Source organism: Pinus tabuliformis, chromosome 1_2 (assembly GCF_031772625.1).
Source record: "Pinus tabuliformis cultivar Carrire ecotype Pingquan chromosome 1_2, CPIR1, whole genome shotgun sequence".
Classification (NCBI taxonomy): Eukaryota; Viridiplantae; Streptophyta; class Pinopsida; order Pinales; family Pinaceae; genus Pinus; species Pinus tabuliformis.
In genome coordinates, this window is record NC_142298.1 from 1315876072 (window position 1) to 1315903782 (window position 27711).

The 27711-nt window shown below is 40.5% G+C and overlaps 1 protein-coding gene across 1 annotated transcript in view; it reads right to left on the reverse strand.

Annotated features, from left to right (window-relative positions):
• Positions 1–27711, reverse strand: part of LOC149211063 (transcription initiation factor TFIID subunit 5-like) — a 354672-nt gene that overhangs the window by 91650 nt on the left and 235311 nt on the right. Inside the window, exons 13-15 of the mRNA XM_089396888.1 lie at positions 14050–14205; positions 13856–13932; positions 12860–12976 (exon numbers count right to left, since the gene is read on the reverse strand). Of these exons, the coding sequence (XP_089253014.1) occupies positions 12860–12976; positions 13856–13932; positions 14050–14205 (350 nt within the window). The remainder of the gene's footprint in view (positions 1–12859; positions 12977–13855; positions 13933–14049; positions 14206–27711) is intronic.

The following is a 27711-nucleotide window of genomic DNA, read 5'->3' on the forward strand; positions in this document are numbered from 1 at the left end:
ACTTCTGCTTCCTACTCATCCAGGAAATCGAAGCAGATCCCAAGGTGAAACAGTACCCGGAAGTGCTCTTACGATCCACCACACTGCCTGCCCAATCAACATCAGTATATCCAAGTAGTCTCACATCTCCGACAGTGTATCTTAATCCATGAGAGATTGTGTCCTGAAGACATCTCAGAAGATTCTTGGCATCAATCCAGTGAGGCTCAACCAAGTATGAGCTCACAATGCTAACTGCAAAACATATGTTCAGAAGGAGGTTCACCAAGAACATCAATGCGAATGAGTTTTTGAAACTCAGAGGCATTTCCCAAGTCTGGTCCGACATCACTACCATATAACTTCTAAAAGTTAAGATCCTCGAGGTAGTCACAGGCTTGCAGTCCATCATACCAAATCTTTCCAATATCTTTACCACATATTTTCCTTGAGATAGGAAAATTTCCCTTGGCTTCTGCCATACTTCAAGTCCTTGGTCCTTCATTTCAAATTCAGAAGCCATCTCCCTCTTACATTTGTGAATGAGAGGGTTTGCACCTGTTAGAAAGAGGTCATCCACGTACAACACCGATATGAGAGGCTTGTCATCTTCAACCTTAAAGTAAAGGTTAGGATCAACTTCACTCCTAGTGAATCCCAGCTTCATCAAGTAGCTATCGATCCTCTCATACCATGCTCGGCGTGCTTGCTACAGCCCATAGAGAGCCTTCTTCAACCTGCATACATGAGTTTTTCAATCATAAATCTCAAATCCTTCAGGTTGCTCCACATAGACCTCTTCTTTGATAGAACCATGTAAGAACACGATCTTGACATCCATCTGATGTAGGTTCCATCCTTGTGAAGCCACAAGGGCTATGATCAAGCGGATGGTCGTATATCTGGCAACAGGTGCAAATATCATAGTCTATACCTTCCTTCTGGGATAAACCACGAGCAACAAAATGAACCTTATACTTTTCCATACTTCCATTTGTTGCATGCTTTATCTTGTAAATCCATTTTGAAGTAACAATTGTCTTGTCCAGGGTCTGGGAACTACTTCCCAGACACATAATAGACCCATATTCTATGGTCATAGCATCCTTCCATAGTTAATGCTTGATGACATCTGAGAATGATGAAGGTTCATTTTGTATGATCGTGCTCATGATGGTCAGGTATCCCTGATACCTGTTAAGTTTCTTACTTTGATGGAAGGTTCCTCAGGGTGCAGCATGTCCTTCAGCATCATCAAGTATCCCCCTAAGCCATGAAGGCCTCTTCCTAGAAGAGGAAGGCTCATGTGGATGAGGATCAATCGGATCCATGGGTTCTTCTACATCAGGCATTGATTCATCATCCTTTTCTTTCGGTTCCCTGGTGTCGACTTCTTGAGAGCTACTCAAAGTCAGCAGATTGCCCACCTTGCTGAGGGCCATATCTTTGTCAAAGGTGACATCATGACTAATCACGACTTCCCTTTGACCGATGGTGAACATTTCTTCAGGAGTTTAGGAACCCAATGCTTGATGAGGGCATAGATTTTGTACATATACAACGGTGATTGTAGTTTCAGCCCATAGAAACTTCGGAAGTCTTTGATCATGTAGCATGACCCGGACAGCTTCCATCATCATGCGGTTCTTCCTTCTCACCACACCATTCTGCTCAGGAGTATGTGGTATAGTAGTCTCCCTCTTAATGCCAACCTCAGGTATGCCCGAGTGAACCAATTGTAATATATCGGAGGTCTTGCTTTGGCTTGAGGGGAATGGTCCCCTTTTGAGCTTTCCTTCAGCACATCCTGGACATACACCTTCTTTCTCTACTCAGAATCCGGGCATCCATGTCACCATCTGTCTTACATCGGGTAGAGCTTTGTAATGAAGGTGGGCAAACCTCTGATGCCAAAGTTCGGACTAAATAGTTGTGTCACAAGACATGACACCTAGCAGAATTCCATCGACCTGATATAATGAATCAACACTAAACCCAAGAGTAAAGGCATCTTTAACGTTATTTTTCCATATACATACCTTGCCATCGCTGAAGGTTACCTTGTAGCCTTTGTCTTCCATTGCCGAGATGGACACTAGGTTCTTTTTGAGGTCAGGTGCATTTAATACATCTTGGAATTTCTAGCCTTCTTGAATGCTTGTCCTCTTCCTTGATTCCCAACTCTTCTCTTACCTTTGCTGTTGAATTTGTCATTCCTTTGATTGCCATCAGAGGGATTTCGAGATGCACCACTGCATACTGTACCATGCTTCTCTAATCATGATTATCATCATGCTGCCCATGTCCATGATTTTATCCATCATAATGCTGCTCAAACTAGTGTGCCTCATCATCATGCTATCCTATATGTCCATGATCTCATGTTGCCCTTTATGTCCATGATCTCATTCATCATGATGCTCATGATCTCATACATAGTGACTTGCTTTATCACAAATGTAACATTGTCCTTTTCTTCCACCCTTAAATCCAGCCTTTCTTTTCGATTTAGACCCAGAATTATTTCTTTTCTTAGCATGAGAAGAAAAAAAAGCAGCAGGAGAACCTTTAGGCAAGGGCATTTCCTGCTCTTCTACCCTTGTTTGTTCTTGAATGCATCTAGCCATTAATTCCTCGAAACTAGGAATTATTGTTCAGAAGAGTAGTCCTGAACACATACCATTCAGATGGTAATCCTCCGAGAGTTGTGAGTGCCATTTCTCTGTCAGTAATGGTTTCCCCAATAGATAGGAGACCGTTCTTGATCTCGGTGATTCTTAAGAAGTATGCTTGCATACTTTCATCTTTACCCTTCTTGATTTCCCTCAACTTATTTTTAAGAAACAAAACTTGATTTGCATCATTCACTTTAAATAAACTCACCAGTCTGTCGTAGATTTCCTTGGAGGTGTCTAGATCAAAGATGTAGGCCACCAAGCGCTTGTCGATAGAGTCCCGGATGATCTTCTTTGTTTTGAATTCTCCATTTTTCCATTTGTTCCAGGCAGCAGCAGATGCATTTGATGAAGGCTCAACAATATTGCCTCTTACATGGTCCAGCACTCCTTGATCTTCAAGGGTTAGATCGATAGACATCTTCCATCCGTGATAGTCAGCTTTCTCACGGAGCTTGTCTTCGGCAGGAAAGAGTGTTGAGGACCCCATAGTTCTTTTAAGATAGCCTTGCCAATCTTCTCTTCAATGATTGCTCTTACTCTTGCTCGGGCTTTGTCTTCACCTCGGCTCTGATACCATGTTAAGTTATGGTATGTTCTATGCTTATAACAGTTTCCTTCTTTTTCTTATTATATTCCACCGATTAGGAATCACATGTACATAAGTGCAGATAGAACATTAAATGATCGACAGAAAACAAGCCAAGACAAGAGACACAAGATGTGGCGGCTAGCCAGGGACAAACCCCACAATGTGTGGGGAAACCCTTTGATCAAATCTTCTTTTATCTTCAATAATTCAGCAGAGAGAAATAGTACAATAAATCTGATTCATATCAGCAGTAGCAAACCCTAGATCAGTAGCATCAGCATTAGCGGCTTCATTATCAAACTAGGGCAAACCATATCTCACAAACCGACAGTCGGATTGACTTCATTCCACCACCAAAAGTTTCGGCTTCCAGAGGAGGTTCAGATGAACCTACAGCGTAGTTCAGATGAGGAGATCTTCTAGGCCACGCAAGTCAATCTTTACTTCTGCAGTTGCATCTTCAGTTTCAGCAATTTCCGGCTTCAAACTAGGGCAGTCGATATCTTGCAAACCGTTCGTCGGATTGACTTCATTCCACCACCAAAAGTTGCGGCTTTCAAAGGAGGTTCAGATGAACCTACAGCACAGTTCCAAAGAGGAGATCTTCTAGGCCACGCAAGTCAATCTTTACTTCTGCAGTTGCAGCTTCAGTTTCAGCAGTTTCCGGCTTCAAACTAGGGCAGTCGATATCTTGCAAACCGTTCGTCGAATTGACTTCATTCCACCACCAAAAATTGCGGTTTCCAAAGGAGGTTCAGATGAACCTACAGCGCAGTTCCAAAGAGGAGATCTTCTAGGCCACGCAAGTCAATCTTTACTTCTGCAGTTGCAGCTTCAGTTTCAGCAGCTTCCGGCTTCACATGTGTGAGAGAGAAAGACCCATTTCAGCGCAGTAGAGAAGAGACTCATATCTGCGCAGTAGAGAGAGAGATGTGATGAGATGAGTGAGTCCAAATGAGGAAAAGTCCTCTTATATTTATACACAACATTGGTGGGTGAATAGATGCGACTGTTGGGCTTCTGAGCCTACATGAGTTGTAGGTCGGCTTGATAATAATTCCATAATCAAAATAAATTCATATCTCCATGAATACTTATCGAAATTGGATGATCTTTATATCAATCCTACACCTCTCGACGAGAAGAATCTAATAAAAATATTATTAGCCATGAATAAGATGACCCACATGAAGTTTTGCCCTGGTTGCCAATTTTAACAATCTTATACACGATTGCAAGAGGGTTTCCATCTTGGACTTGACCTCCCTATACGGGACCCAAGCCCTTTAGAGGGTCATAATGGCACTTATAGGGTGATTGTTGAGAGCCATGGGCCTCCAGCCATGCAAAGCATTGATTACCACACCACAGGCTTCTTCAGCGCCACCAAATTGCTTTTTTGTGCCCCAGTTATACAAAGATGATGATGCACTCTGACCACGTTGCCTAGTCGACTACACATTGCACCCAACACTTGGCAGCTGATCCAGGGCCCAGAGGAGGTTTTGTCTTTCCTGAGGGACATGGGAGGGCATGTGTCATCTTCTAGCCCTCATTGATGGAGCATCAACTTGATCTTGAGCCATTTAGAGACCCGTGAGACCCATTTAGAGCCCAAAGATCCCAATTTGGGATTTGGAGATGTTTTGCGGGATGTGGAGGGTATCACCCTCTTTACCGCCAATGTTTTGGCCCTCTCCCACACTTTGAGCACAAGAGGCCTCAACACTAACTTTAGAGGGCACCTCACGTGGACGACGTGGGCTAGAGGGAGAGATTAAATAATGATTAATTTTTAGGCTATCTTGGTTGGCTTGTAACCAAGGGTTTGTTACGTCATTTTTACATTTTAGGGGCTTCTTTATTAGAAATTCGAATTGATAGTCTTGTATAAATAAGAGAGACTCACTCTATTTTCAAACCATCATTAACAATTGGATTTTTGGCCTAGAGAAGAGTATTCAGACTTGCAATTTGTGGAGTGATTTTGGATGATTGGATGAATTTTGATGTTTAGTTAACTTCGATATCCCTCTTGGAGCTTATTTTTGCAGTGTTAATGGATGGATATGTTCTTCATTGTCTTGTAAGTGCTATTTAATGCTATATTTCTGATTTTGATTAATGTCTAATGCATGGAATTTTATCTCATGGTTTTTAATGTGCCCTAATTAATGAAAAATTGTTTAAGCATTGAAACTAGTGGGAAATTTTGCATGTGTTACTCAGATAATGAATCAATGAATGTTCCTAAGGGAATCATTGCATATGCATCCTTGAAAATCCATTAATGATTTTCAGTGAAGTGTAAATATCTAGAAGTCGTTTTGTTACTTCTTCACTAAGGGTAGCGAAATTCTTTCTAGGTCTCCTTGAAGAGCGAGTTGCCTTCTCAAGGTTATCTTTGACACCTATCCCCCAATTGCTAAGCACTGGTCCTAAATCCTTGGTGATCACTCAACTCAATGAATCATCTTTCTCTCACCTCCTTTTACCTCTTTTTCTTTGTCAAGATGCCCCTCTAGGGCTTGTTGCGAATTTCAATAGGAGTGTGTTTTGAATTTTTTCTACACAAAACTCATTTATAGTCTCTCTTCTAAGCATCCACAAGTTTTGAACGAATTTTGACGGTGGAATCTCTATATAATTGATGCGATAGCCATCACACCAAGTGGGAACCCTAGAAACTTGGGGATTCTTTGAAGGTTTATGCTTTAGTACTTGTTGAAGTATATCATTCACAACCCTTTCTCTTCTCGACCTGGAACTTGGATGAACTCTTATCTCGTCAAAGATCTCAACCCTTGGTCTCGTATAGTCTTCCTTTCAATGTGTTTTCCTTGGAAAGTCATCGTAGCTTCTCCCAAAGATCACACTTTGATTGAACCTTTCCATTGAATGAGCCACCTTGCCTCACTTCAAACCTATCCTAGACACATCAACCACAAGTGAGGGATACTAGTACTCAGTGTTGTGGGGGAGCGCCCCCCCCTTCGAACCCGCTCCCGAAGCGCGCTCCGGGCGGGAGCGACTCGAGAGCTGGTCGGGAGCGCGCTCCCAAAATCGCTCCCGGACGGGAGCAATTTTCGGGAGCGCACTCCCGTAAAAAAATTTGCGCTCCCTGGTCTGTGAAGGAGCGATCGCTCCCGGAGCATTTTTTAATGCCCGGGAGCGATCGGGGAGCGATCGCTCCCTGATCGCTCCCGGGCATTAAAAAACACTCCGGGAGCGGTTCGGCGGAAAAAAAAAAAATCCGTCGGACCCGAAATTTATAAAAATTTTAGAAATTTTTTTTTAGTTTATAAGCCCAATGGGCGAAAAAAAAATCATTTCAACTTCATTGAGCAAGAGATTGAGAGCTGAGCAAGAGCAAAGGAGCAAGGAGCAAGAGCTGAGGAGCAAGGAGCCAGAGCTGAGGAGCGAGGAGCAAGCCTGCAGAGGTAAGTAACTTAATCATTTAGTTAGTTTAGCTGGTTAGGTAGTTAATTTGGTTAGTTTAATTTACCTGTTTGAGTTTAAAGATCATTAATTTAAATTAAATGAATTAATCCCAATAAACTAAATTAATTTGCAGATTCAAGACTCAAACCCTACAAACATCAAACACCATGGACCTGGGGATATTTATTGGCATTTTCCTCTTCCTGGTCCCTTTTATGGTTATTATGGTGGTGGAGAGTAGGAAACGGAGGGGAACTGAAACTGAAGAGGTGGATGAAGAAGCCGGAGGAAGTCAAATGGGTGAAAACCCCAGTGAGGAGGAGGTGGAGGAGGGTGAACATGAGGGTCAAAAAACTAAACAAGACCAAACTCCATTATGGAAATATGTTCACAGGGCTAAAACAGGGAGAGGGGGTGGAACCACTAAATTTCATTGCCCCCATTGCAACACTGATTACACAGGCTCATACACCCGTGCTAGAAGACACCTCTGCGGGAAAAGGCCATGGGATGAAGAGAAACAAATAGGAATCAAAACTTGTGCAGCGGTGTCAACAGCAGATAGAGCCAAATACATAAAGGAAGAGGAGGACGCCCAATACAGAACAAAAAGATCAAGGGGTTTCTTTGAACCAATCTCACCATCACAAAGAACTCCTTCAGCATCCTCCCAAGGCAGTGGATATGGACATGGAGGCACAGGGTCATCATCTTTAAGGCGTAGAACCATATCAGATTTCCTTGATGAGGGGTGTAGGAATGATGTGGATTCAAAAGTTTACAGGTTCCTCTATGCATGTGGGATACCATTCAATGTTCTACGCTCACCTTATTGGCACGAAATGGTTTCTGCCATAAATGATGCCCCTAAAGGATACAAGAGCCCTGGGTATGACAAGGCAAGAACTGTTGGCCTTGATCATGAAAAAGCAAAAATATCACATTCTTTGAATAAAATGACAAGTTCTTGGACTGACAATGGGGTGTCCATTGTATCTGATGGATGGACAAATGTAAAAGGCAAGCCATTGATAAGTGTTCTTGCTGTGTCCCGAAGTGGTCCCATCTTTCTAGCTGCACATGATTACTCAGACAAGTTCAAGACCGCTATCAACATTGCAGAAGCATTGCTTGAAACAATTGAGCGTATTGGCCCATACAATGTCATCCAAGTCATCACTGATAATGCTCCTAATTGTAAGGCAGCGGGAGCAATTATTGAGGATAAATACCCGAACATATTTTGGTCTGGATGTTTGGTTCACACATTGAACCTTCTGTTGCATGATATTGTCAAAAACAAAAATGAACAATACCAATGGATTGGTGATTTGTACAAGAAAGGAAAAAAAAAAGATAAAATTTATTACAAATCATAGCAATACCCATGGCCTTTTCCGCAGTCACTCGAGATTGGAGTTGCTGAAGATTGCGAGGACTAGATTTGGTAGCTATTACCTCACCTTCAGGCGCCTTTTGAAGGTAAGAGAGGCATTAGCTAGCATGGTATCAAGTCCACATTGGCAGGTGTTAAAGGAAAGGGCTACAAATGTAGCTGACATGGCAGGTTTTGAAACGGTGGAGGAGGCCGCTCTTGATGGGCAGTTTTGGACAACTGTGAGACAGGTATTGGATTTCACCAAGCCAATTTATAACATGATTCGGTTTGCAAATACAGACAAACCAGTGATTGGCGAGGTGTATGAGCAAATGGATACCATGTTGGGGGAAATAAAAGACATTGTTCATAATAAAGATCCCAACTTGTACAAACTGATTCATGATTGTGTGTGTGAATGGTGGAATAGGCTTAACCTTCCACTACATTGCTTGGCGTATATCCTTACGCCAAAATACTACTCAGAATCTTGGTTGGGCAAACCTGCAGCAGGGGGTGGTGTTAGGACCAAACCCCATTTAGATCAAGAGGTAACTAGAGGATATCTGGAAGCATTAGAAAATTTGGTGCCTGACAGGGAGGAATGTGCAGCTGTGCGCCTTGAAATAGGCAGATACTTCAGTGGCAGTGGTTTGTATGGTAACTTCCATGCAATGGACGACAAAGATAAATTTGATTCTCTCACATGGTGGGAAACATATGGCGGCCACGGACTTTTGCCAAAATTGGCAAAAAAAGTTCTTTCACAGGTTGTAAATTCTTCTTCTGCAGAGAGGTGTTGGAGCACCTACAGTTATATACATAATGTGAAAAGAAACAGGCTCAACGAAAACCGAGCAGAAAGCTTGGTTTATGTGCACTACAATTTGAGGTTGTTGAGCCATTACTGTGATCGGGCTAATGAAGATCCCACATATAAAATTTGGGACAATCACCCTGAGGACAACAATTTGGAGGATGGCATTGTACATATGGAAGAACTAGAAGAGGAGCTTGTACGGGATGAAAATGAAGCAGCTGCAGCAGCCATGCCACCTCCACCTCCACCATCCAGTAGCAATTCTCGGGGCCCGAGTCTTGTTCCATTGCTGTCGCCACCTCCATCGACACCCTCGCGTGGAGGCTCTAGTTCTGGTCGTCGGTCTGTGCGGGAGACTCCTAGAAGACCACCACGACCTACTTATACTCCTGGAGACTCTCGTGGCAAGGGCCACTTGTAGATTTACAGTTTACTTGTCTTTTTTAGTTTCTATTAGACTTTAGTTTTCATAACTGTTGAGTTTTGAGTCCTTGACTCTTGACTCTTGACTCTTTCATATCATTATGACATTATGATATTTTTTGTAAACATTATATCACTGTGACAATGAAAATTTGAAGTTTGAAGTTGGGCCTTGGCAATTATAACTCATTGGTAATGATTGTGAATTATGAATATGATGCTTTGTGAAAGACTAAAGTTGTTTCATTTCATCTCATTATTCATGTTTCATTTTATAAATTTTTAACATTTCATATCATGTTAACAGTTAGAAGTTAGGACTTAGAAATATCTTCGATATTACTTCTTGTAATGGTTAAACTTGGCTTACAAGTACAACTTGTTACTTTGGTGATCAATGATGATAAATGTTATTGAATTTTCAATTCTGAAAGCTTGAAGTTGAAACTTTAATATTGAATTTGATGAATCATGATTTATAAGACTCAACTTGTGGACATGGTTGATGACGATTATAATTTCTAGATGATTGATGTGATATATGGTTCAATGATCAATTTATGTTTTTTTATGTTTTTTATGTCTATTTCATCATTCTACATGTTTTTGTTGACATATGTATCAAAAATTAAAAAATATAAAAAATATATATATTTTTAAAAAATCGCTCCCCGATTCACTCCCAAACCGGGAGCTTCTGAAAATGGTCGCTCCCGCTCCCGCTTCCGCTCCCAAGTAACATTGCTAGTACTCCTCCCATCTATGAAAATCTGAGAAGAGAAAGGGACTTAGGCTGTGGTGACACTGGACAGTGGGCCTTTGTCCTAGAGTATTGTTGTGCCCTCTATTTTTGGCCTCTTTACAAGGCTTGCTAGTTTGTGCTGCAACATTGCCACCTGAAGGCAGTCTTCAGGATGTCTTGCTCCCAAACTCGAATCCAGTGGTAGCCTAAACAAAGATCTATCTTCAAAAAGTATTTGTCTCCCCTCAGCTCGTCCATTAGCTCATCTATTCTGGAGATGGGATATTGGTTGTTTATTCGTCCTCTTGTTAAGGTCTTGGTATTCAATACACATCCTCAAGGTAACATCCTCCTTCTTAGCCATCACCATTGAAGATACATAGCCTGAAATGCCACACGTTCCGTTCTATAATGCGCTCAGAATTACTTGTAATATGGCTCCAGATATGCTATACGATGACTAGAAAACCCAAAGCTACTCTAGAAAAGACATGCTAAACACCACAGTTACAACAACTTCAGCTTGAACCTCAACCATATGATTTTAAAAACAAATTGTTTGATCCTTATCTCAAACAAGACATTGATAGTCCTGTCCAACCTTGTAGCGTTAGGAGTCAGGACACAGGGATGAGGTCAATGTGTGTTATGTACCAAAATTTCAGCATTTAGACTAGTTATAAACATAAATACCGATGCACCTTTGACATTTGTAACTTTCTTACCTTTCAAAGTAAAGGTCATTCCTGTCCCACACAATAATTCCTTGCTTTTCCAAAGATGGCACACATTGGTGGTCATCAAGAGTCAAGTCAAATCAGGTATTTAGGGTAATATCTGAGTTGTGTAATTTGAGTCTTTGACTTGTTCCCCAACTATTTGTTCATAGGGCTTTCCTTAGCATTCGGAGTTCTAGGACTCTCCACATTGTGCAGATGTATCCTTGCACCTAGTTGGAGGCACTAATAACATTGAATTTTCCCTAGCTACAAGTATTAAAGCATAAACCACAAGTTTGTAAACTACTTAATGAAGAATCAAGATAATTTCATCTACTCTTCCTTCTCTTACGTATAGTTTTAAAGATATTTGGAAAGATTCCCTTTTGACTTTATCATGCACTTTTTATCAATAATGTAGAACCTTTTTATATATATGAATGTTCTCCTTCAAAATTTACATCGGACTATTTTTTTTACTAGAATAATTGAAATGTCAATGGCCAAAGGCCTTATTTATTTTTATTTTTTATCTTTTTTTATTTAATTTTTTTGGGCCAAAGGCCTAAATGGAAATATGGAGAATCTCCAAACTCTGAGAAAAACACTTCAATTACGGGAGGTTGATGGCCAAAGGCTTGGTGATCAGTGAACGTGGCTCTAATACCAATATAATGACCAAAAGTCATATACACAACCGAAATCTTTAAAATACTTCAGAGGCATAAATGTCCATTGTAAGACATGTAACTATATATTGAATTGATGTAAGATATGAGATGATTACAAATGAGAATGAGGGCCTGCTTATATACCCTAGGCAGGTGCCCTTTCATGAATGGTCATGTCTCTAAGACATATCTCCATTACTAACTAACTAACCATTAGTTAATTAATTATTATTTATTATTATTATATTTATATTTATTATTTTTATATGAATTATATTCATAATAACACCTTTGTAATTAAATTTTTGATTGCATTGTTCAATATCAAAGGAATGGGCAAAACTTGGCAGCTTCACAAAACTCAGTTCAAGACTCTACGAAACTCAACAAATACAATAACCAAAAAAAAAAAAAAAACCCTATAACAGAAAAAAAAAAATATTGGAAAAAAACAATGACATTTCCATCCATAAAATTATAAAACCACAGATTATCCATCAATTAATCTTATCAAAAATGATTTATGAGGGTTCACTTTGCCTCCTAGTTGGCAGATCCATCATTTGAGATTTTATGGCACACCAAGCAAATTTTTAAACCATGGAACATTCGCTTTCACTGATAAGGATGTATTTACATAATTTAAATTTTTAAACATGATATTATCATATTTGATAAGATTAATCAACAGATAAGCTGTGATTTTATAGATTTTATAGATGAAAATGCTGTTCTATTTGCTTGCACAATCTAACAGAAGTGAGGGTTTTCTGGTTTAAAGAGTCATTTTGATGTTTGCGAACTTCATTGTTTTCATTGTTCAGCTTAGAGCCTTTTGATTCACAAGCGTTGATGTCTAAATTACCTTGTTAATCTTCGTTTGAAATTTGAATCCCCATTAGACTTGGCACCATCCAAACAACATACTTTCATGCTTATTTTATTAAATCCACTGTAGATTTTGAAAACGTGTTCACTAATTTCAAGAGTTCATTCCACAATACAACCTTATGAATATGCCCATGGAGTTTGCATCCAGTAACTCTGAAATAAGAGCAGGCAAGTCAGTGATAGATATTCTGAGACTCTCTTGGGAATTTTTATTCCAAGGGTGCAACCTGAGCGATAACAGGTGAGAAGAGGTGCAACCTAAGCAATAACAGGTGGGAGGAGGTACACTTTCAGCTCCAAGACAAGGGTTTTTTTTTGGTTAGAGATTTCAAGAGTGCCAATGTTTTTCCATATCCAGATCCTCTCTCAGTTTTATTAGTACAGAAAAACTATCATAAACAAATTATTTCTATGCAAGATTGCAAGTTACAAATGAAGCCAAAACAAAAGGAAAGATTAAGAAAGGTTAAAAAAATAATCAACTGATAAGGACAAATACATCTAAGAAACATCAGAGTTTAAACTTACATCAACATCAGATAGATGTCCTGCCATGATCCGTAAAGGTTGAATTCTCTCCATTGACCAAACTCTAGCTGTTCGATCATGTGAAGAACTGACAAAATAGTGTCCCACAGGGCTAAACTGCATCCACCAAAGTCACAACCATGAAAAAACAGCATGAGTCTGAATCCATAGTAGAACTAGGGACTCCTCCAATCCTGTAAGAGTTTGAATTTCATCCGAATTATTGACAATGTTCTATGCCAATTATATACATTGTCAACATGTACTGAAAGTCGGGTGATTAATTAAAAGATTTGAAAGTTATACTAATCTTCATCTGACTTCATCTGAAGAATAACAAAAGTGAATTATCAGAAATTTGAGAATTAATTAGATAAATAGTTAAATAGTCAAGCAAGGGTTATCGAGCACAAACCAAGGCAACGATTCAACAATGGCCTTAAACAAGGAAGATAGAATTTCATGATATCTAGATTGATATAAGTGCTCCATGATATTATAATTCTATGGCTGGATTTGGTGTTAATCTGTTTCATGCAGTGTGCCTTCAGCAATATTAAGCCGTTTTGGAGCTGCTTCATTAGATAATATGAACCAATAATTAAATAATGCCTTTAGCTCTCATTTGCATGTTCATCATCATGGGTACAACATTATGTTGAAACATCACATGATCATTTTAAAGATATTTGGAATTGGACCAACCATTATCCTTGGACAGTGTGTCATCTGATTCAGCTCAACGATGACAACATCTAAGAAATAATGTGAGAGACTTGGATGAAAAAACGTTCTAGTCTCGCTTCTTGTTTTTTAAAACTGTAAAGTTATACCATCAATCATTATTATTAATGGAACCGGTATCCTTTTTGGTATCATAAATAAGTCAATTCATTTGACAACATAACGACAGGAAATACAAAGTAAGCAAACATGTATATCTTTGACTTATCTACTAGGGAATTTCACCATTGGTTACTTCAATGTAACAGATACCTGAACATCCCACACAGGATAATTGTGCCCTTTGTAGCAAACAAGATTTGCATTCATCTTCGAACTCCATAATCGGACTGCACGATACAAATCAGCTCAAATCACGCACTGTTTCTTTTAACTAAACTGCAATTCAATAGAAGATCATTCCAAATATGACAGTAGCAAGAATAAACCGCTCCTAGAATGTATACCTGTACAATCTTCTGATGCAGATAAAATGAAATCCCCTTCTGGGCTGAAATTTGCAGCATAAACAGGTCCTGCATGACCTTGTAATAATGTGTATGACCTTTTCCCCATATCCAAACCTGCTAACTGCTCAGTTTGACCAACTTCACCTGTATTGCCTGTTGAACCAAGTTCTTTCATCATTTTGACAGATATAATAGCTTGAAGAACTATTTATTATTTAAAACCCTGCAATTAAAGCATCCACTGGCTAACACACAAAAAAATTACCAGGAAAAAATCAACATGATAACCCCCTCTTGAAAAGCAAGAAATAAGATGAGATAAAATTTTATTAATGTGAAACAAATGACCACAAAAGTAGGTCAATGGGACTAGAGGATGCATCCAGTATGAGAATAATGTGAGACTCCAAACTCAACTCCTAAAAAATGCCAAAGCTAAATCTAGGATAAAATGAAGTAAATAAGGAGACATTAATAGGACAGCCTCATAAACATGTATATAACTAGATCAATGACCTCAGTGATGTAGAAGACTAATTGAATAAGTCAAGGGCTAGAGGTCGATGATGTCAAGAATAGTCGATGGCAAGGACGGTGACAGTGGCATTGGCTCACTATCAGAGCCCTCTGCATCCCAATGAGGAGTCTGGCCCAGTGTTTCAAGGACCATCCCCCCCCCGAAGATCCAAAAGCAGATCCGCGTCTTGTACAAAACCGCCACTGATCCTTCGGCAGAACAGCGGATCAAAAAATTGGATCCACAGTTCCTCCTTCTTTTGGCGATTCCTGCAAAATTGGATTCATGGGGACCCGATCCACGGCTCCTATTGCCCGATCCGCGGTTCCTATTTCCTGATCTGCGGATCTGAAAAGGATCGGGTGCGTGTCTATGGAGGTTTGGGCGTGTATCCACAGCGGATCACGAGCAGATCTGAGAGAAGGTGGACAGTTCCGCAGGGCATTTTTGTTTTTTTGTTTTTGGAAATTTCAAACTATTCTGTGAGGAACTACACTTTCTGAATACTCCCAAGGTGCCCCTTGATGCTCCCTAAACGCTTCCTAGATGCTCCCTAATGGTAATGTTAAATTCTTAAAGCAAAAGTGACATTCTCCTTTATCTTTCATTTCCATCGTTTTACTTAAATTTTTAACATTACCATGAAATGACTCAGGATGTTTGAGAGTGGTTCCAACCTCATCAGACTTCATATGGAGAAAATAGAATTTCATATCCCATTCAAAATTCAGCAGACTTAATAGTTTTCAGGATCAATGGGATTGTGGTGTTTCATTGGATTATATCATGTATGAGGGCATGTGATTGGCATTTAATCAAGAGCAACAATCCCTACATGTACTCCAATGTTGGTGTTATTGATTGTTGAACTCCTTTGTGATGGCCTTAGCAATTATGTACCCTTCACTCAAGTCAAAATCATTGATCAAGCATGTTAAGCTTTCTCTACCATATTATAAGGCCTGGATTAAGCTGTTTGATCAAAATTAGGCAATGTTAATTAAAATCCCTATAGAATTGAAGTAGAGGCAAAGGCTAGACAAGAGAAGAGGAATCTAAATTGTAGATGGTTGATGTTGGAATAATTAATCATTGATGTACAATGGATGCCATATCTATCTTGATTTAGGTAAAAATATGCATGTTTTCATGTCTTCTACAACTAATTTGGTATTTTGGATGTTTTTTATATAAATGCAAAAAAATATATATATTAGACGCTTCTGAGACACTTCGCTTCCTAAATTTTTGGAAAACAACGCTTTCGCATCCCCGCTTCGTGCAACATTGGTCTAGCTACATGATTTTGAGAGGGGCATGTAGGGGCAAGGGATAATCCTAGAATCCAAGGCCAAGGAAAGAAACTCTAGACAAGTCTTTGGTTGCTCTAATAGGACTGGGGAAGAATCCATCAAGGTGGGGGCCTCTTCCAGATCTGTTAGAACTAATTAGTATGAGCTAACATTGATGGATACTTAGGAGCATGTTAAGACTCCTAGGAGCATGCTTGGGAGAAACAAGTCTTGAGTGCAAATTCCACAACAAGGAGCAAAGAAGTCTTCCAGTTAAAAGAGAGTAGTTACAACAACAAATGGTGTGTTGGATTGGAGACAAATCCAGGTCGAGGAGTTTCTTCCAAAAATACTTTCCTCGATAAGAGGGTGTGTTGAAAGTGTTGGAGAATGTAACTAGTTTCGGTCCTCATAATTTGTACCACTATGTATTTTACGCAAAATGAAAAAGAAAAGAAAAAAATATATATTATTATTCTCTAGACAAACATGTTCTTCATGCTTCTAGGTTTTTTTTGTGTCAAAGTCATATTTGGACATATTGTAAAAGAAAAACGAAAAGAAATTTTAATTTTGGGTCAAAAACCCCTCTAGGTGCGATGTCACACTACATGACAAGTCGGCTCTACCCCAATGGACGTGTCTACTTGCACCCCCTCTAAATTGTATAAATTGTTGATTTGGGGTAGCATCAAATGTGCTCTAGCCATGAAAATTGGTGGAGAGGCTAAATCACATGAGATCTCCAAGACCCAGAAATCGTTTTGGAAAATTCCATTCGGATGAAGAGTTATTAAAATAATTAATATTTTTAATGAGTTCCTAAGTCTAAAATTAGGAAAATAAAAATATTAATGGGTATTAATAAAGATAAGGATGAGAAGCTTCTAAGAGAGGAAGATCAAGTCTGTTTTAATCTTAGCCGTTGATTAGGGACTTAATCTCAGCCATTGATTCATCAACAGAAAAAGTATAAGAGAAGGCTTGAGGATCAATTGGAAATACACTAAGGGAGACCAGTCGCTTCGATTTCTAGAGCAGGGCTTGCTGAGAAATTCGAACCACAAGACTAGATTGCAGCGAGAGGTAGCGAGTACGTAACAGAGGCAGAGACAGTACCAAAGGATTAGCGCAAAGATCAGAGAGGCAGACGCAGAGCCACTCAAGAAGACGCAGAGGCAGCAGGATTGTGCAGTCACTGGACGGCCTGCGTGGGTGAAGCAGAGAGGCCAAGTGTTGATGCAGTGAAGCAGAGTGCTGACACAAATGGTCTAGGAGATGCGAGAGGCTAGCTGGACTAACGCTGAGCCTAGGGGAGGTGCCGGAAAATTTATCTCTGTTGGGTGAGCTAGTTTGGCACCCTAATTGTACTCAAGAAAAGCTCATTAATAAAATCCTACTCTACTGCACTAGTTTTCCCGCATTGGTCTTTTCCATGGACAATTAACCAAAAATAATTGTGTTGATGTGTTTGATTATTGTGCATGTGTTTAATGGTGAGATGTATGCAGTAGAATTTATTTTAATATTTACTGAAGGGATTTCGTAACTAACTTATTGAAGAATAAGTAGGAAAAATAAATCAGTTGTTGCAATAATAGATTTTTGACATGGTATCAGAGCAAGGAATCAGAGACAGGAAGGGAAAATCAATTATGGGTCAAGATCATGATGCAAAGGCATCTATGTCAGGAGACCCGTGCAGATTTTCAGACAATGGCACAAAGGATAGTGATCTCGATTTCTCTATGTTGGCTTCCAGATTGGAAGAAGGAGTTGCTTATGTGACAAGCTCTGCATCATCAAAGGTATGGTATATAGACAGTGGAACCTCCTGAAATATGGCAGGGATCCGGGAATGTTTATCAGATTATCAGGAGGAAAGCATGAATTTTTAGATCACCATGGGGAATAAGGCAAAGTGTACTCCAGTAGGGAAGGGTACCATAGTTTTTCAAACAGAAACAGGAGAGCAGTTCCATGCTACCAATGTGCTGCATGTGCCAAGACTGGGGATGAACTTACTTTCTATATCACCAATTTCAAAGCCAGGGCTATGACGTTTTTTTCATTAAGGAGAAAGTATACAGCAAACACCTGAGTTGGAAAAAGAAAGTGCAGATCAAAATCAGAAGTAACAGGTTGTACAAGTTACAACTAGAATCACCAATGGCACTGATAGGCAGTGATGGAGACAAGGATTTGAATGAACTATGGCACAGAAGAACAGAACATTTGCACCATGGGGCTCTGAGAATTCTCAGGAAAACTGTAACAGGAGTTTCAAATCTTAGTACAGAACGAGGTGATGTATACAGAGGATGTGCTCTGGGCAAGTATGCCAAAGCAGCATTTCATAGAAGTAAAAACAGGGCCAAGAGTGTACTACGATTGATACAATCAGATATCTGCGAACCAATGTCCATTAAAGCTCCTAGTGGTGCCAAATACTTCATCACCTTCATTGATGACCACTCCAGGCAAACTTGGATTTATTTTCTGAAAACCAAGGATGAGGTTTTTTGTCGATTCAAAGAGTTCAAGGCTCTGGTGGAGAATCTAACAAGGAAGAAAATAAAATTTTGTGCTCAAATAATGGTGGAGAATATGTCGATAAGGACTTCAGTGCTTCACTGATTTTTGTGCTAGGGAGGGCATCATAAGAGAGTGGACAGCTCCTTACAATCTGGAGCATAATAGAGTAGCAGAAAGGAAGAACATGACTATCATGGAAGCAGCTAGGGCCATGATGTATGATCAGGATATGCCAAAATTCCTGTGGGCAGAAGCATGCAACACGACAATCTATGTCCAAAATAGAACTCCTCATAGGGCATTGGGCAAGATTACTCCAGAGAAAGTCTTCACTAGGAAGACACCTGAAGTCAGCCATTTCAGGATATTTGGGAGTTTAGCATATTGTCGTATACCCGAGGAGAAAAGGAAGAAGTTAGATCAAACTGCAGAGAAAGGATATCTAGTGGGATATAGCGAGAACGCTAAGGCATATAGAATTTATCTTCCAAGGAGTAGGAAGGTAGTAGTCTGACGAGATGTGAAGTTCATGGAAGATAGGGCTTTCATAAAATCTCGAGAAATGCCTTCTGAGGAGCAGTCAAAAGATGAGTCGTTGGTCAAACAACTTCAACCAGTGGAAGCCAAGAATTCTCCCTTAGAATAGGAAGAATCACAGGAAGAGGAGGAGATAACAGATGCACCTATTACCTGAGGAAGAACGAGCCGAGAACTTTGACAGATTTTGTGGGATGCAGAAGATTTCATCAGCACACTGAGAAACAATAAAAGGGAGCGAAAACAACCAAACAAATATCAGGCCTTAGTAGCTCAGGATGGGGAGCCTTCCAGTTTTCAAGAGGCTGCTCAACATCAAGTTTGGATGGATGCAATGGTAGAGGAATACAACTCTATAATGGTGAATGATGTCTGAGAAGTAGTACCTAGGCCTCAAGAAATCGGTGGTAGGTTCGAGATGGATCTACAAGATTAAATATGCTGCAAACGGCAGTGTGGAAAAATACAAAGCCAGGTTTGTGGCTAAGGGGTATGCTCAGAAGGAAGAAATTGACTACGAAGAGACCTTCACCCCAGTAGCCAGGTATACATCTATTAGAACCGTGATATCTCTTGCAGCACAGATGGGATGGGATATTCATCAGATGGATGTCAAAACGGCATTCTTGAACGAAGTAATAGAAGAGCAAGTATACATTGAATAGCCGGAAGGCTTTGAGACACATGAGAAGAAGTCTCGTGTATGCAGATTGAAGAAAGCCTTATATGGGCTCAAACAGGCACCTAGAACGTGGTATGCTCGAATTGATGGCTACTTGCAGAAGATGGGGTACGTCAAGAGTGACGCAGATCCAAATCTCTACTATCTAGTTGTAAAAAATGAGCCTCTAATACTAGTATTATATGTGGATGATCTCTTCCTAACAGGATCATCCAGGCTCATCGAGGATTGCAAGAAGAATCTAGTGACAGAATTCGACATGAAGGATTTGCGACAAATGCATTATTTCCTGAGGTTGGAAATTTGGCAACATAAGGGGGAGATCTTCCTTGGACAAGGGAGATATGCTATAGAAATCATGAAAAGATTCAGGATGCAGGATTGTAGGCCTATGGCTAATCCAATGATCACCAACTAGAAGAAAATTGATGCATCATAAGACAAAGATGTTGATCCTATTGGAAAATACTGGGGGGGGGAATCAATATTCCTTAGTAATTATCACTTTTAAGTCTTTTCAAAGCATTAGTTAATCTTCAATTATTATTAATGTTTATGCAGTAATAACAGTAAATAAAAGAACACAGGAGGCACAAAAATTTTACGTGGAAAACCCCCTCCGAGACAAAAACCATCGAACGCTTTTCTAATAAATACTTTAATCTTCAACCCCAACTAAAATGAAGGCAACAACTTCCTAGAATTCTAGAAAAGCATTCTTGTCCCGCTCCCATTGGAAGGATGCCCCAATGCCCTGGTTTCTTTAGTAATCAACTGAATGGATGCCCCAACATCCTAGACCAACCTACCACCCTAAAGTGTTCACAGGCTCCAACCTGTAGGCGACTTCATGCACCTGCCTAGCACCTCCCTGCCACCCTATAATGACTGAAATGAGGCAAGAGTGTGGATTCTCATACCAGGGACAATGATCCACAATACAGTATGATTTACAATGATTTTGACAGAACACCCAATCACACTATGACGTGCAACCCAACCATGACATCATCCCAACAGAGACTCCTATACCTCCCAACAATGCTTTTTCGACTCTTGGCAAATTGATTCTTTTAAAATAATAACTCTTCCAATGATGACACTTTTACAAATGACTCTTTTACAACTTTACAATGATGACTCTTGGCCTTGACACTTCTTCAGAATATACGGATAATTGTCATGTCTTTAAAGAATGTCCCGTTGCAATGCTTCCTTTGATTTGATACTTCAGCTCTTGAATGCTTCTTGATGTTTTCCTTGAATCTTCTTCTACCTGCATTCAAATTTGCCCAGCGAAACCCAATCTCAAAAGGAAAAACAAAATACCCTTCAACTTACCTCTGCCTACAAAACACATGTAAGTGCATAACAATTAATAAACACAAATTAAAATTACAATTCGTACCTGAAATGTTCTTGTCACTTTTGTTGTTGACTTGTTGCAGCAGTAGACAAAGACTCCCACTCTTGATATAGCCTTGGACTCTGTGCAAGACTATATCCAAAACTAACCTAAAGATGTATACAATAGAAACTGATGACAGACCCTAGACTTGTGATAAACCGAGTTCTAAGTACAACAACAAAGACCATTCTATCAACTATGACAAGACAAGTAACATGAACTTACAACATCATATAGATTTAGCAGATTTGGTGTAGCATCATATGTGTAGTATCAAGAATAGGACATATGAAATGTGGTATCAAAGCTAACTGTGACATATAGAGACATAGAGATATAACCGAGAACCTGTATATACTTACGTTGTCCTGCAAAAACATATGTCAGAGATGATACTCAAAATTCAAATGTAAACACTTAATCATACAGACCTTGTTGTAGGAGACTTACCCTTGACTGTTGAGGTGTGGTCCTTACTGCAGTGATCCTTGAATGCATGCTTTTTCTTGCCTTCTGCGATCTCGATATTGAATCTGTTGTATCTATGTAATTTCAAATCTCTAGGGTCTCAAATTTTGTCCTATGCTAGCCCTCTGAGTCCTCTTTGCAACCCCACAGGTCTGATCAAGATTGAATTCTTCAAGAAAGAGTTATGCCCAATCTTCCACAATGACCTGATAATAGTCTGGTTCAATAGAGCGAACTTTTACGAAGTGCCACGTGTCACTGTTGCGACCTTCGGCCTTAAAAATGCTACTCAACAAACTACAATCTGTCCTCTTTTCGTGACTATTTACGAAATTTGAATCCAATGCTCAGAGAGAAAGTTATGACGATTTTCCCAAGGCCCCTTGTTTGACATGGAATTCGAGAGCCTGAAACTGAATCAAAAGATACAAACCACAGATCCCTTAAATCCCTCAGGTCATATCTCCAAAAATATAGCGAACCAAGATCTAAAATTCGGTCACGAGATTCATCAAGGTTTCGGCTCAAATGGGTTTTAATTTCAGCTACTGAAGCTTCGCAGAAAAAAGGTTATAGAGAAAATGCCACGATGACCTGTTTGAAGCCACAAAATCCCTACAAGAGGAGGATATGAGGGTCATTATTTATATGAATGTCTCGAGTTGAGAGAGTCCTCAACAAGTGAACGTCGGAGGGATTTTAGGAGCAAAAAATAATTTATTACTTATTGACTATTCAACGACCACAACCAATTATGACTGCCATGGCACAACCCCAAAGGGTTTTAGCCCACTAACTAGGGTTACTAACTTTAATATCTCTCAAACCATGAAGAATTACTCGGCGTGCCATATATCAATGGAAACATATCGACGAGTAGAATCCATCTAGAAGATCCTTGACTCAGAATAGAGTAAGCTGTCAAGTCAAAACGCCCTTGCAATATCGGCGTAGCCCCTGGTGCTGCTTGGGTTGACATCAATGACAACCACTAGTCAACAGATCCCACCTTATACAGGCAGCTCGTACTATCCCTGATATATCTAGTCATTACCAGGCCAGACATTTGTTATGTTGTCAACACTCTCAGTGAGTTCATGGTGGAACCGAAGAGGGCACACTGGGAAGCAGCCAAACATGTTCTCAGAAATATATAGGGAACAGCCAATTATGGACTCTTGTACACCAGGAGTAAGGATATCAGATTGAGTGGATTTACTAATGCAGATTGGGCTGGAAGTTCAGTGGATCAAAAAAGTACCTCTGGATACCGTTTCAACATTGAATCGCGAATGACCTCCTGGTGCAGTAGAAAACAGAAATTCGTAGCTCTGAGCTCAGCTGAAGCAGAATATATGGCCACTAGCACAGCTTCGTGCGAAACCATATGGCTTAGAAAACTACTTGTAAACCTATTCAGAAGAAAGATGGAAGTGATCAAGATCATGTGTGATACTCATAGTTGCATCAAGCTCTCTGAGAATCCAGTATTTCATGATCGGTGTCACTTTGTCAAACACTGTGTCCAACGAGGAGCTGTACAGTTGAGCTACACTCCTATAGGGGAATAGGTGGCAGACATCCTTACCAAGGCCCTTGGAAGAACAACGTTCTCTTATTTCGGGGAGAAGATGGGGATGATAAAGAATCCATTTCAGTAGCAAAAATGGGTATGATGTTGCAGTGTAGATGTAGTGTTGGGAGGCAAGGACCAGCAGCAGCACGAATGCAGAAGGAGTTGCATTGTAGGGCAGTTTTGGGAAGAAGGACCAGCAACAGCACGGATGCAGAGGGAGCTGCAGTATAGATGTAGCAGTGGCAGTGGTAACGCCATGGGCAGTAGTACAGGATGCAGCAGTGCAGAGGATGTTAGGCAGGAAAGCCAAACATCAGCACAAGTACCAGTGTTGGATCATCAGGGTGATGTTCAATTGTGAAGTATTACTAGAGCACATTCCTTGCTAAGAGGGAGTGTTGATTTGAGGTAGCATCGGATGTGTTCCAGCCAGGAAAATTGGTGGAGAGGCTAAAGCACATAAGATCTCCAAGACACAGATATCGATTTGGAAAATTCCATCCGGATGAAGAGTTATTAAAATAATCAATATTTTTAATGAGTTCCCAAGTCTAAACTTAGGAAAATAAAAATATTATTGGGTATTAATAAAGATAAGGATGAGAAGCTTCTAAGAGATGAAGATCAAGTCTATTTTAATCTTAGCCGTTGATTAGGGACTTAATCTCTGCCATTATTTCATCAACAGGAAAAGTATAAGAGAAGGCTTGAGGGTCAGTTGGAAATACACTGAGTGAGACCAGTCAGTTTGATTTTTGGAGCGAGGCTTGCTGAGAAATTCAAACTAGAAGACTAGATTGCAGCAAGAGGTAGCGAGTACGTAACAGAGAGGCGGGGACAGTGCCAGAGGATCATCGCAGAGATCAGAGAGGCAAACGCAGAGGCAGCATGATTGCACAGTCACTGGAGGGCCTGCGTGGGTGAAGCAGAGAGGCCAAGTGCTGACGCAGTGAGGCAGGGTGCTAACGCAAAGGGATTGGGAGTTGCGCACAGGCTAATTGGACTGACATTGAGCCTAGGGGAGGTGTCAGAGAATTTATCTCTGTTGAGTGAGCCAGTTTGGCACCCTAGTTGTACTCAAGAAAAGTTGATTAATAAAATCCTCCTCTGCTGCACCAGTTTTCCCGCATTCGTTTTTTCTGAGGACAATTGTCCAAAAATAATTGTGTTGATGTGTTTGATTCTTGTGCATGTGTTTAATGGTGTGATGTCTGTAGTAGAATGTGACAATTCTATCAATGCAACAACTGATTTATTTTTCCTACTTATTTTCCAATAAGTTATTTATGAAAATCCTTCAATAAACATTAAAATAAATTCTGCTGCAGATATCACACCATAATACAGAAATAAACACATGCACAAGAATCAACACATCAACACAGATATTTTGGACAACAATCCACGTAAAAACCCAATGTAGAAAAACCGGTGCAGCAAGGGAGGATTTTATTATTCAGCAATTCTTCAGTACAACAGGGTGCCAAACTGGCTTACCCAACAGAGAGAAATTTCTACAGCGCTTCTCCCAATCTCAACTTCAGACTAGCTGACCTCTGCGTAGCTCCCAGACCCTCTGCATCAGCACTAGGCCTCTCTGCGTCGTCCACGCAGGTCCTCCAGTGACTGCGCAGTCAGCTGCCTCTGCATCTACCTCTCCAACCTCTGCACTGATCTTCTGGTGTTGTTCCGTACTTGCCGCCTCCCGGTTCTCTCCAGACCACTAGTTCGAATTTTTCAACTAACCTCGCTCCAGAATCGAACCAACTGGTCTCCCTCAGTGTATTCTCCAACTAACCCTCAAACTTCTTCTTATACTTTTCATGTTGGTCCTTCAACAATTGAGATTAAATCTCTAATCGACAGCTAAGATTAGATTTGGCTTGATCCATGACTTTTGGAACCTTCTAACCCAGTTTTATATTAATACCCATTAATATTTTATTTTTCCTAAGTTTAGGCTTAGGAACTCCATTGAAAATATTAATTATTTTAATATCTCCCAAACCGGTTAGAATCTGCCCAAACCATTTCTGGGTCTTGGAGATCACATGTGCTTTACCCTCTCCACCAAGTTTCATGGCTAGAACACATCCGATGCTACCCCAAGTCAACACTCCCCCTTAGCAAGGATTGTGCTCTAGTAATACTCCTCACTGAGTATCACACTGATCATCTGGGACCAGTACCTGTGTTGATGCTAGGCCTTCCCGCCCAACATCCTCTGCACTGCTGCATCTTGTATTGTTGCCCATGGCCCTGCCACTGCCACTGATGCATCCGTACAGTAGCCTTCTCTGCATCTATGCTACTACTAGTCCATTGTCCCAACACTGCATTTGCACTGCAACTCCCTCTACATCCATGTTGTTGTTGGTCCTTCCCAACATTGTAACTGCACTGCAATCTCTTCTCGCCATGTTGCATCGTGCTACTGCTATCGCAGTGCAATATCACCCCCATTTCTGCTACTGAAATGGATTCTTCATCATCCCCATCTTTCCCCTGAAATAATCAAACTTTGTTCTTCCAAGGGCCTTGGTGAGGATGTCTGCCACCTGTTCTCCTGTAGGAGTGTAGCACGATTGTACAGCTCCCGTTAAACACAGTCTCTGACTAAGTGACACCAGATATCAATATGCTTTGACCGATCATGAAACACTGGATTCTTAGAGAGCTTGATGCAACTCTGATTATCGCACATGATCCTGGTCGCCTCCATCTTTCTTTTGAATAGGTTCACAAGCAATTTTCTAAGCCATATGGCATCACAAAAGTTGTGCTCGTTGCCATATATTCTGCCTCAAATGAACTCAGAGCCACGGATTTCTATTTCCTACTACACCAAGAGGTCATTCCTGATCCAATGTTGAAACAGTACCCAGAGGTACTTTTCCGATCTACTGAACTTCCTGCCCAATCTGCATCAGTAAATCCACTCAATCTGATATCCTTACCCCTGGTGTACAAGAGTCCATAATCGATTGTTCCCTGTAAATACCTGAGAAAATGTTTGGCTGCTGCCTAGTGCGCCCTCTTCAGCTCCACCATGAACTGACTAAGGGTGTTGACAGCGTAGCAAATGTCTGGCCTGGTATTCACCAGATACATCAAGGACCCTATGAGTTGCATGTATAATGTGGGATCAACATCCTTGTCTTCTGATACATCAATCTTCTTCCAGTTGGTGATCATTGGAGTAGCCATGGGTCTACAGTCCTCCATCCTGAATCTCTTCAGGATTTCTGTAGCATATCTCCCTTTCCCAAGGAAGATCTCCCCCTTTTGTTACCAAACTTCCAACCCTAAGAAATAATGCATTCGTCCCAAATCTTTCATATTGACTTCTATGGCTAGATTCTTCTTACAGTCCCCGATGAGCCTGGATGATCCTGTCAAAAAGAGATCATCCACATACAATACTAAGATTAGCGGCTCATTCTCTACAACCAGATAGTAGAGATTTGGATCTGCGTCACTCTTGATAAACTCCATCTTCTACAAGTAGCCATCGATTCGACCATACCATGCTCTAGGTCAGTGTTTCAGCCCATACAAGGCTTTCTTCAACCTGCATACATGAGACTTCTTCTCATGTGTCTCAAAGCCCTCTGGTTGTTCAATGTATACCTCTTCTTCTATCACCTCGTTCAGAAATGTCGTTTTGACATCCATCTGATGAATCTCCCACCCCATTTGTGCTACAAGAGATATCACAGTTCTAATAGATGTATACCTGGCTACCGGGGCGAAGATCTCTTCGTAGTCAATTCCTTCCTTCTGAGTATACACCTTAGCCACAAACCTGGCTTTGTATTTGTCAACACTGCCATCTGTAGCGTATTTGATCTTGTAGATCCATCTCGAACCTACCATTGATCTGTCTTGAGGCATTAGCATTGTCTCCCAGACATCGTTCACCATTATGGAGTTGTACTCCTCTACCATCGCATCTAGCCAACCCTGATGTTGCACTGCCTCCTGAAAACTGGCAGGTTCCCCATCCTGAGCTACTAATGCCTGATATCTATCTAGTTGTTTTCGCTCCCTCTTATTGTTTCTTAGCGCACTGATGAAGTCCTCTACATCTCATAGAATCTGACGAAGTTCTCAGCAAGTTCTTCCTCTGCCAGCAGGTGCTTCTGTTAGCTCCTCCTCATCCTATGAATCTTCCTGACCCGAGGAAGAATTCTTTACTTCCATTGGTTGAAGAGGTTTGACCAACGGCTCCTCTTTTCACTACTCCTCGTGAAAACTTTCTCTGGAGTAATCTTGCCCAATGCCTGATGAGGAGTCCTGTCCTGAACATAAGACTGTTGTGTTGCATGCTTCTGCCCACAGGAATTTTGGCATATCCTGATCATACATCATGGCCCTAGCTTCTTCTACAATAGTCATGTTCTTCCTTTTTTCTACTCCATTCTGCTCTGGACTGTAGGGAGTTGTCCACTCTCTTCTGATGGAGTCCTTAGCGCAAAAATCAGTGAAGTTCTTATCGACATACTCTCCACCATTATCTGAGCGCAAAACTTTTATTTTCTTCCCAGTCAGATTCTCCACGAGAGCCTTGAACTCTTTGAATCAACAAAAAACCTCGTACTTGGTTTTTAGAAAATAAATCCAAGTTTTCCTTGAGTGGTCATC